Genomic DNA, 12,043 nt, shown 5'->3' on the forward strand with positions numbered 1-12,043 from the left:
GGGTTTCATTCCGCGCTGATTGTACAATGAAAGCGCGAACATTTTTAACCTCTTTTTGTCTTGCTTCGCAATGTCGCTGACGGCCACCGAAACATGTCGCTGTGAAATGGTCCAGAATGAAGTGCTATGACTGCTCATTTCGGAAACAAAACCTTGCTGTTTATGTAAATAAAGATCAAGTAATTGAAATATAACATTACAAATTTATTTTGTTCGTTATAAATGGCTAGAAAACGGAAACACAGGAACAGAAATATACAAAAATGGAGCAACAGAAATACTATAGTTTTATTGAGGTAGCGACAAATAAAAGCCTTTTACCACTAATACATATTTTTACTTTAAGCGCACAACCCACCGGCGACCTCCATGCTAGTCCCAGTAATGTAGGAGCTGCGTGAAGAGCACAAATATGCCGCTGCGTCGGCCACTTCCTCGGGGCGCGCTATTCTCCGCATCGGAACCGAACCGATGATCGCTTTCACAATCTCTTCGGGCATGCAATCTAACATGGGGGTTTGCGTTGCTCCTGGCAGTAGGGCGTTCACGCGGATGTTTGTACCAGCCAGCTCTTGGGCCAGAGACTTGGTGAATGCAATTACGCCACCCTTGGAGGCTGCGTAGGCGGCAGCATTCGCTAGACCGCATTTGCCCAAAATGCTGGCTATGTTCACGATAGCGGCCTCGGGTACTTTGCTCACCAGCATCGCCTTTACAGCGGCCTGGTTGACAAGGAAGGTACCCTGAAAATGCAAAAAAAAAGATATATATATATATATATCCAAAAATATAAACATCAACTTTGGCGAGTACGGCGTAGAATTGCTTGGACAGGCCATTAATAATATTGTGAATGCTTTTAATATTTTAAATTTCGCAACATTGCGGGAGCTAAAAAAGAGCTCATTTGCTTCTAACGTCTTCAGTCAACAGTTCAATCTATCGCGTTTGTTTGAAAATGGGGAGTTGTCGCGATGTTTTTTAAGGAAAACCAACAAGAAGATAAAACGCTTGTGCCACTATCGGTTGAGGTGATTTGGTGTGTTTCTTTTATTTCAGGTGCAAGATTATTTTATTATTTTATCACAGTATTTATAGGTTCTTATATCAATTACAATTGCGTATAAATGTTTCCTGATATTTATGCTCATAATAGTATTCCAAACGTTATGACAGCTTTTATGTTCAAGGGCGTATGCATAAAATGTGTTCAATAAAAAGCAATCGTTTGAATTTGTTTGCACGATATGAAATATTTAAGATGGGAAAAACATTATCATTATTTCCTATACAACATCCTTATGCAGAATGGATAGTATATCCATCTGGTAACTGTCGGATGGGCTAATCGCTTGCCCGAACAGTTCACTCACAAAGCCGATGCACATACAAAGTAATCAAGCAGGGAATGTACTCAATCTAGTACACGTTGCCCAAAGAAGGTAATAGATTGCAATTGCAATTACGTTTGGTTAAAAGAGACCATATAGAATACTTGATTACTTGCGAGCGAATTATTGAACGTTACTTGGGAAAAGCGACTTTACTTTTTCAGTTACTTCAGATATTTAAAGAAGCAAATATTTCTGCCAGCTTGTAATCGGCCTTCCGTAATCTTCAATATTGCATTAGAATCATAAGTGTAAAATCTCCTATTCTTTATCCACCATTTTGATAGAACAATCCTGCATCGGAAATTTGGTTCAGAAATTGCTGTGTCGCAAACATGTAACAAAGGCGCTCTGTTAGGAAGGAAAGGGAAAAAGCTTCTTTGTACAAGCGTGAGGTCAAAAAATACGCCATACGACGCACGCATGAATATTTTGAGAGCTCATTCTAGGTGCAGTTGCTCAATAGAGCCGACATAATGTATTGCTTCGTTTCTAGAAGGAATGTTCGCGGTTGATTTTGCCTCGCTCACGAAACTTTATTCTGAAAGCGTCTTAGTCCCTGAAGCTCAAAAAAAAAATGGTAGATTGTTGTGAAATTACAGCCGCTTAGTTTGCATATAGCAAAAATATAGCATTCCCCTTGTTCACACCTTAGCATTCAAATCACCTCATTTTGGTTATCTTGGGGACAGAAGTGTTAAGAAAGACTATTTGAACACTTATAATACAAAACCGAGATACTACATTAGCCATTACCCTTGCACCGAAGGGCGTTCGTAAACAACTAATACTTCACAGTTCAATCTTGGAACACAACAAACCACCCTGTTAACCGTCCAGACAAAAAAAAAAAAGTCCTCCTTTCATACAGTTCGGTAACACACGTTTTATTCATTGTTGTTTGCATGATTTAGAAGCCAGTAATATGGACATATCGCAGCGATTTCAGCTCAAACTCTGCTGACTAAGCGGTGGTAAAAATGAATCAAAGGAGAGGGTAGGGATTCTCAAGTTGTAATAGCAGAGGTAATTTTAATATTTCTAAAAATAAAGAAATTACTAATTTAGATACCGCCTAATAAAATTGTAAACTTGATATTACACTTACTCCGAAAGGTAATTGATTACACTTACTCTGAATATTTACTGTGAGCACCGCACAAAAAATCATTTAACTAGAGCCTTGGGCTGGGGACCGAGAAGTTCTGGTTTCTATTCCTGGCGGGGGATGCTCACATATTGGTTTACTTCCGAATAAAGGATTGTGTGCATTGTCTTGTTTGTGTTGCACGGGTAACGAAACTAATGTTTTTAATGGCCGGCCGCATACCCACCGTGGGGCATGCATGAATGTGTGAATGGACAAATATCTCGAAGTAGGGGTTCCGGGATAGTTCAAGCATTGAAATAATTGTATTTGAAAAAGCAACCTGTTCTTTCATTTTTTTTTTTTGGGGGGGGGGGGGGAGAAATTGCATTTAACAAGTAATAATCCAAAATGTACTTTTTTTAATATTGTCGTAAATCTGCGGTTGTTGTGTTCCAAAACTCAAATGTTTAATATCAGTGGCTATGCAGAAATTCAATCGGTTAATAACGATATAATAATGCACAAACTCGATTGGTCTATAAATATACGCATGAACACATTGTAATTGCATCACCATTTCACTTGCATCTCCAGATACAAAGTTAAAATGGACGAAATGAAAAGTTTATTACGCATTAGAGCCTTTTTAGGATGATAAACTTCTTAAAACGTTTAATGACAACTACTTGAGCATTTCAGCTAGTAGAACATTAGCAACCTTGGCCAAGTTTGAACACGCATAAAAATAGTTTGTGCTGAAATCTAATCGCAGACTCGAGTCATTAATGTAGGTATTTAAGAATTGTTTTTACATCATGACACTCATAAACGTTCCTATATAGAAGTTTGTCCTTTCACTTCATAATTAGAAAGCAAATTTTAACCACGACACGACATTTCTACCGCGTTCGGTTGTCGCTATTGCAATTGAAACAAATATTGGGAGAAATACGGCATTTGGAGTCGCAAAGAAATGCCAGCAACGTTTAATGCATAGTTGCCGAAGCATATAATTGATGCGGCATATGAGCAGCTTTTTTACTGCAACAGATCTTTGTGGCTTTTTGCATGATCTGATTGCCGTTTCTAACATGTTCATTACGGGGAACTGAATGATCGTGCTGTCGATAGTGTGAGCGCGTTTCTGAGCAATATTTTAACTACGCGCGAAAGGACACACCCTTACCGTTTAATGTACTCCCCAATTCCCAACGGACCCAAACGCAAAGCTCATCAAATCTGGTTGAAAAACCTGAAGACCGAATTTCGGGTCGCCACTCGGTAACACTCAGCGTTTTAGAAAAAAAACGTGCTACTCTAGGATGTTGACGAACATAGCTGTCATAATGAATAAAAGTTGAATCCTCAAATGCTTCCAGTGGACTTTATTTGCAAACCTTAATATAAGAGACACAGTTTCCACAGACAATTTTTGGCAATTTTATAATCTATGGAACACTTCTCACACAGTGCCGCAAGCCTTCAAATAAATAACGTCATTTTTTTCGATTGCTGTCGTTTAGTCAGCGTAATGCATCAGACCCACTAATATTGATTACTAAAGGAACGGATCAATATAAGGCTGAACATAATATTTCTTTTTGTCCCCTCCTTAATAGCATTTTAGTGACCTGGCGACGAAGTTTAGTGGTGAGTATATAAGCTAATTTCGCGTATACTGATGAACCTACTTGGGCGATATTGCAATACATATTACTCCTTTGATGGTATGACCTGTTTTATGTAGGAGCGAAATATAACAAACCTTGAGGTTTACTCGCAGTTGGTGGTCGTAGTCTTCTTCCGGCACATCCACGACTGAGGACATCTTGCCCACACCGGCGCAGTTCACCACGATGCTCAGCGGAGTTTGGAATTGGGAGCCGACGTTTTTGATGAGTGTGGCGACGGAGGTAGAGTCGCCCACATCCACTTGAAGTGCCACGTGAGCGTTACCTGGTAAACAGCCAGAGCGACGACAGTAATATATCTCATGGTTGAGATTATTTCCAATTTAGATTATGCAACACAGAAGAAATACACTCGATTGTCACAACTGCTGCCACATTTAACATATAGTACGTAAAGTGCTGGGTCATGCTCTAGAGCTTTATTTAACGCACATTTCAGGATTGCGAAAAAGATTAGTAACGTCTATTCAGAAGAAATACAGACAGAAACAACATCTCAGCCAAAGGCATAAATCACTTAATATATTGCCTTTTTCAAAGAGAGACATACCACGTTGATTGCTTCAAAGAATGACGTAAAATATTTGAAGGAAGAAAGGAGTATATCTCTTCACATTCATGATGTTTTGTAGAACTGAATTTTACATAAGCTTTCGTGTCTCGATTACACATCAAAGGTTTCACAAACGAACACTCAAAGAAAACGTCTTTTGCGCTTCGCCGTAGCGAGAGCCAGTAATTCTAACTTAGAGAGAAAGTTGAGCTCAGGTCAAGATTTGAGAACCCTTTTAGCCATAACATGGTGTTTTGCGCTCTGGCACTAATTATAATGCAGGCAACGTGAGACACTGTGCTGAATTTCACGGCAAGTACGACAGTGCTTCATGTGAAGGTGAAGACGCAATCGACAACAGCCTACATACTGCGATTTCCCAACCAAACGCGGCAAGGGTCGCGATAAAGCATTAGATAAAGCGCGCAGGGTGTCACGCCCGCCCGTTCCTGAGGCTCCGTTTATACCGATAAATTGGCGGTGACATGTTAACCTTCATATCTGACACTAGTGTAGGTGTATTTACGAGTAAAGATTTACCTGGTCTTTATAACATGAGTCGCAAATGACACCCACTTACAAGTTTAACTGCAAGAAATGCTTTTGGGGTATCTACATGCTAGGTGATCAGCAGGACGCTCATGGATATTGAGGGAAACGATCTGAAAATCTCCAAAAATATACAAATTGGTTCTTTCTTCATAAAACACTACTCTCGGAAATACGCTCTTTGAAAACCGATGTCTTTTTGAAGTACTTTTCTTGGTCGAAAAACAGGGACGAATGCATCTGTACATAGCGTTATCAACCACTGCCCTGAGGACAATGCTATCTTCTTGAACCATAAAGGCCCTCAAAACCCAGCCTTATCAGGCTCTTGCTACGTGTATGCGTCATATTGTATCTCCTGATGCCTGAGGTGCAAGGGCAATTTTATAAACTATCTATTAGCTACATTTTCTATTATATTTATTTATAACATTATTTGCACGCCTGTCTTTCTGCCTGAAATTATGAGTACAGTAGGAGCATGCCACAAAAAAAGCTACTACAGAAAAGCAAAACTCACTACTACGATGTATTAATGCAATGTTCTTCAGCACTAACTCCTTTCTCACATTGAAAAAACCAAGATATTGCATGTGCCATGCAAACTCTATGGCACCATGTTGCATAAAGCCGGTCTATTGAATTTAGAACTCGAATCTATAGACTTATTTTTCCGAAATATTTTGCTTGTTTAATATAAAAACACACACAAAAATAGTACTGGTTCATAAACTGCGTTTTGACATCATAAGGCTTGCAGTGGGAGTTCATATTAATCAGGATCCTTTCCACTCTAACCACGAGTTTTATTTGTGGTGTGAGGGCTGTGAATAATCATTAAACGCTGCAAGTTGCAAGGCGTTGACAATACCTACCTTTCAGTTCAGCAACTGTTTTCTTTGCCGCGTCCAAGTTGACATCCGCTACGACGACCACCGCCCCTTCTCTGACAAGGGCCTGGCAGACTGCTTTGCCTATGCCGCTTCCTCCCCCGGTGACGATCGCCAGCCGATCCAACAGAGACATTTTCGATTAATGTGCCCCGATGCCGAAGCTGCAGGAATACATGGCGTGCGTTGGAAAAAATACTCCGATCAGCGCTAAAACGGTCACCCTTGTTTTCTGTCGGCCTTGGAAGCTTCCATCTTCCGGTTACTCAATCTGAAACCTGTTTTATTTCTGCGGGCCTTTCCTCAATTAGACACATTTAAAAGTATTTATGCCTTGAAGGACAAGAAAAAGAAACAAAACTCTCTCATGTCGGTCACAGTATAACTTCCGGTCTGGGGTTTGCGTCCTTTTGATTTCTTATATTTGTGAACATCCTTGCCCACGGCGTTTGTTACAGGTAACATTTTGCATCATGAATGCGTATTTTCAGAAGTTCATACAATTCTTAGAATACATTAAATATGCTAGCATGGTAATTTTTACGACGCATAAATATTATCTGCATATCTTGTGAAACCATCACTACCTGAAATTGGTAGTTCACAAATTGTAACGAGTGCCTTCTTAATTCCCATTCGTTTTTTTTTTTTAATCAAGGTCAAACTAAAATTAAAAAAAAAAACGTTTATAAAGTAAATTTGCAGTACGACCTCAAAATCTTCATTCTTCAGGCTGCTTGCAGAATCGTGAACGTAACATATAGTAATCTGTAGTAGGCGCTGGGCTGGAGCGTATCACACGACCTGCATTAATGCGTTAAATGTTTATTTTTTATTTGAAGCCTAAAAAGGCTTCAAAGGCGCATAATTTATAATTACTTGCATTGTATCATTTCAGAGAGTACCACGTTTTCAGTTCGTTTTGTCTATTTAGTTTAGCTTGTGTTTGGGAACAATCTACCCAGAACGTTCACAATTTTCGTTACGTCCTAATAGGGGAAAGGGGGGGGGGGCGAGGGGAATCTACAGTGGTTTGCACTTGGTGTAGGTTTTCATGCGGTGTTTCAGTCATCCTTTTTTTTTTTCATCATCAATGCTGGTCTTTTACATACTCGGAGAAGTATCTTTGACAGACTCGGAGAGGTATGAATAGAACCGTGAAGACATCCTTTTCCGTCGCAAATCACTTGCCCATAAATAAAAAGAACGAAAGAAAAAATGCGACTCTGTATTTTCTACGTATATCCAACTGCCATAAGCCTTACCTGCAATCATCACCTCCTTGTGTGGTCTTAATTTTCCTTTCGCTATCATTAAGTAAACTAGTTTTCATTACCTTTAATAATTTATTTATTCTGCTTCGCAGGAACATCGGTAAGGATATATTGAATAGCATCAATAAAAGTACCTACATGTTTTCGGCCTTGCTGACTCTGAATTTTTAAATTTAAAGAAAGTTAATATTTATATATACTAAGGGTATAAAAGCAAGCAGAAAAAAAAATTAATAAAATACTACTTCTTGACTTTTAAAAATCTCTATGGTAGCACGCCAGAGAATTGCACAACTCGGCTCAAGCTTGGAGATCCCAGGGGCTTTACTTAGTCCTAATACGGTTCGAGTTGCAAGAGATAATGCTAGTGTACTTTTATTTGGAATTTATATTAACTCTTTCTGGGTCCCCATATAATCATAAAAGGGCGACACCTGGATCAAAGATGCCATGTATGAACCGGAAAACCAGCGGTAAAATTTCAATCTGGCACTCGTTTCTCAATTTAGTCCCAAAACGGCGACTTGAACACCGATGCAACCAAAATGACGACTGTCTTTGGCACTTGCTTGGTAATTTAGGCCACAAGATGCAAGACAACAACCAATCATACAACGGTGGAGCCAAACTATAGCTCTATTTTTTGAGGAATTGGGGCCAAGATGCCCAGACTCTCACCGGAAAAAGTTTAGTTTGGCACTATCTTGACTTTTTCGTGCTCTTTAAGGCCCTAAATTAAAGACAAACAAAAAAAAAAAACATCAAAGCCTTGTTCAAAGAACTACGCTTCCTGAATAGCACACACGACATTTATTTTTTTAATCATAATGCAAGAAAGGTTAAGCGAGCTTGGCAAAATATTTTCTAGGTGAGTTGAACATTGCATTGCAAAAAACAGAGGTATGACAAATATATAGCTTGGGCGTGCCATGAAGACAAAAAAAACGCTAGTTATTGCCCCAATTCTTCATTCTAACTTATTTAGAAGAGCTCTTGAAATAAACTATAATTCCACAGTACTCAGTTATTATATACGGCGTCTTTAGTTTAGGTAAGTAGGTTCCACTACAAAAAAAAATATAATTAATAGCGAAATGCAAACTAACTACGAATATCTGGAAACTAGAATTTCAGTGGGTGTGTAGTACACCTGGAGTTTTGAAATGGCACCGTTTTGCGTAAATAAATGGTAGTCTCGAATTTTACCAGGAAAAGCCACAGAAATTTATAAAATAATACCTACATTGAAACAATCGTTACGAACCTGGAATAAGACTCTTGGGTTCCACGTGACCTTGTTGGCTGCAGCCTGCCTTTTTTCATTTGAAGAGCCCCAGATATTCCTCTCTTTTTATCGACGCTCTTTGAGTAGCGCCCCGATATACGGCTGGTCTCGTACTACTCAGACCACTTATCCGCAGGCTGGTGATAGGCGCTGATGTGTGCCAGGAACCAACCACAAAAAAATGATGGTGTTTTTCGTGTCTCTTACCAAGGACATTTGATAGAAAAGAGCTCTATATGCCACGTCGCTATGGAGGAAGATCTGAGATTACTCAGATTGCACCATGTTAAACGGCCCCTTAAAGGCATATTAGACAACCCGCGAAAATCTGTTTCTCAACGTATCGCACTGTAATTTACTACAGGGGTGCGGCCAGGTGGTGGAAGTATAGACTTAGAAAATCAAGGAATTAACTTACCTCGTTCAAGGAGAAGAAAAACGGAAACCTGCTCTGGCAATCTACGCCGCCACTTTGCAGTCGATCCACGCCTAGTAAAAAGGGCTGCTGACAGATAGCGTGCGGCACGTCGAGGGATCGCCGGCCGATTGGGGTTATGAAAGCAGACTATGTCGCGAAATAGCCCGAATCAGCAGGCGCTCTCTCGACGTAATGTATGCCATCTGCCAACAGCACTTCTCACTATCCTTGCATCTTCTGTGAAGTAGCAGGGTAGATTACCAGAGCCAGTTTCTGATGTTCTTCAATCGACAAGCAAGCAATTAAATTGAGTTGAACTTTATTGCCGGATCATTTTTTACAATGACATCAGCAAAATCATTCAAAAGAAACATTCACTTGTGACTTCGAACCTGGTGTACAAGGACAGATGACACAAATGAGAAAAAAAAATGTTATTGATCTGAAGAGAATAAACGCACACTGCTTCCTCGGTAGAACTATTGTACCTGGAACGCGTCTCTAACTGGTGCGTTTAGGGCTTTATAGCACCCATATATCGAAACTGGTATCGAAGTGAAAACAAATGATATCACAAGTAGCGGAGACTAATGCTGCCGAATGTCGCAATTCTGGCTTTTGGTTGCAGTTGTTCCGGCAAAATACATGGAGGGGTGGATGTTGGACGGATGTTAATGGCTATACCGTTTTTAATCGGCGGCAGCTTGCGCCACCTACCCTAAGTCTAAAAAGACACAAGTGAATGCGAGTGTCGATGTCGTCGCGGTGGCGTTCTAACTCCTGGCAGCCGAAGCTTCATGGACTGTCATGCTGGAGAGTGACCTTCAGCAGATAGGCCGTCTTGCGCATTCACTACTGCTGCTGTTACGCCAGCAGGATCGCAGCAGCGACAATATAACACTTGGATGGAGTCATCAGGCGGAAATTGAGGGACCGGTAATTTATTTAAGACGCGGTAAACGCAGAAGTCGGACACGAGTTCCAGGCACCATATTAGAACAACGTACATTAATGCAGTCGATAACGAAGTTGTTAAGCAGTGTGGGTGGATTGTGAGCAGGGGTTTTAATGAATAATTCGTACCTAACTGAGTAGCGTTCCAGAATTATCTGCGTGAAAACTTGTTAAGAAAATGGCGTTTGACCAGGTTGGACAGATTCATTAAAAAGCAATGATTTCTACAATTGAAACAAAATTCCAACTTAACAAACAGCGCTACTAAACACTGCTGAGTTTTATAATATTAAAGCTAAAAATAATGGCACGCCACATATTCAGTGGAACAGAGTGATAGGTTCTTGATTCGTTGATTTCATTGATTTTTTATACGATATTGCGAGTTGTTCACCAAACCAAATGTCAATAGTTGATTTGCGAACCACTATTGGGTGATTTCGCTAATTTAAAGAATGGATGTTGTGACATGGATATTGTTGGGCTTGGACATAATTCGCTTGACAGTAGTTGCCGACCATTAGCAAGCTGTGCTCTCTTCATGCGTTTGGAGACACTGCGATTAAAGCTACGACCAGCCGAACGAATCAACGTCCTCCCTTTTGTCACCTGTCTCCACACACTGCAAGTGGGAAGGCAGAAGGGTAACCGCGTGGTAAAAAAATGGATGTACGACTGGTTCACCGAGGATGCACACCCTAAGGAAAGAGGTGGCCTCAAATGTCTAATGGCAGAATTTGGTCCTCTGAACTCCTATGTGTTCCCCGGACAGACTAAGTGCTCCGAGCCAGTTACCGTGTACGGGGGGCTAACTGCACTGAACCGGTTCCAACCGAGGGGCGTGTGCTAACAAGACCTACCCTTAGTATTCCTCAGACAGGGTGCATCTTTATCTTGTAGTCCCTGAAGGCAAGGTTGCTAGCAACCGACGTTACGCTTGTCCTCGGGAGATACGTGACCCAGCCCAGCCCGGCTGAAAGTGTTTGCCGAACTCGGATGAAACTCTGGAGTTTCTTATCGTGCAACCACCGTTCAGACATTACGTGGAACGTTGTCCTTTGCGCGGAGTGTAAATTCGAGTTAATAATTGTATGTACTCCAAGGCAACTCGGCTATCTCGTTAACAATGATGTGTCGATATTTGGCAAGTGCCATCAACGCAATTCCTATTGTGCAGGCATGCAAATATTGGCCCAAACAAAACGTCTTTAAAAACCTACACATCTCATTCTTGTCTCTCATTAAACCACATTACGTGTCTGTAAAAAGGCAATTTCAGCGATGGAGTCTCGCAGTCATAGTAAATGGCCACTTCAATCAAAAAAATGAGAACTCGGGACTCGTTTCTGCGTCCTACATTGAATAAAATCTTTTGAGGAAGTTATGTGTTGAAATCAAAATCCTCGACGACACACACTTGATTCACAGAACGCTTCACTAAGCGCATTGAAGGACAGTATTTTGATGCCTTCCCGCGGTCGTCTCTATACCATGTTACTTCTACGATTAACAACGAAGAACGAACCCAACGCGTCCGGAACGTCAATCTTCACTTCACCGCGTCCGTGGCTAAACAAATCCGAAATGAAAAAAAAAAAAAAAAAAAGGATACACCCTACAAGTGACAAATTTGTGGAAGAGAAAGATACCAAACAAAAAGAACGAGAAACGAACGTTTGCTTGGAAATAAAGCCTTCTCATTAGATGCCTCTTGGTGTGACGTGCCACGCGCGTCATTCGGCTTTTATATAGGAGCAGGAAGAATAACCAGAACGGAATGCGCCGACTCCGATAGCGTCATTTCGAACTGCTTCGGACGCAATTCTGGTGTCTTGAAGCGGAATCATGGGATGCGATTTGGATTCCCAGTGCTGCAGCACTGCCAGAGGTGCTTTGTTTTTTTTTTGTTTTTTTGTTTTTTTCGAATTCGCGACTCAAAGGGATTTGG

The 12,043-nt window shown here is 40.7% G+C and overlaps 1 protein-coding gene across 4 annotated transcripts; it reads right to left on the reverse strand.

The window, feature by feature from the left end:
- Positions 1-264: 264 nt before the first annotated feature.
- Positions 265-9,290, reverse strand: LOC8026270 (estradiol 17-beta-dehydrogenase 8). Of its 4 annotated transcripts, XM_040215610.1 has the most exons (5): positions 9,142-9,290; positions 6,876-6,968; positions 6,150-6,328; positions 4,247-4,437; positions 265-743 (listed from the first exon to the last, which is right to left on the reverse strand). In XM_040215610.1, the coding sequence occupies exons 3-5, from the start codon at positions 6,298-6,300 to the stop codon at positions 342-344; spliced, it is 744 nt and encodes a 247-aa protein (XP_040071544.1). In that variant the 5' UTR covers positions 6,301-6,328; positions 6,876-6,968; positions 9,142-9,290; the 3' UTR covers positions 265-341. The 4 variants fall into 4 exon arrangements, with proteins under 4 accessions (XP_040071544.1, XP_029825143.2, XP_040071543.1 ...); XM_029969283.2 differs by lacking the exon at positions 6,876-6,968; XM_040215609.1 differs by lacking the exons at positions 6,876-6,968; positions 9,142-9,290 and adding an exon at positions 8,703-8,822.
- Between the last annotated feature and the right edge of the window lie 2,753 nt (positions 9,291-12,043).

This window comes from Ixodes scapularis, unplaced genomic scaffold (genome assembly GCF_016920785.2).
Source record: "Ixodes scapularis isolate PalLabHiFi unplaced genomic scaffold, ASM1692078v2 PGA_scaffold5__190_contigs__length_132052651, whole genome shotgun sequence".
NCBI classification, from domain to species: domain Eukaryota; kingdom Metazoa; phylum Arthropoda; class Arachnida; order Ixodida; family Ixodidae; genus Ixodes; species Ixodes scapularis.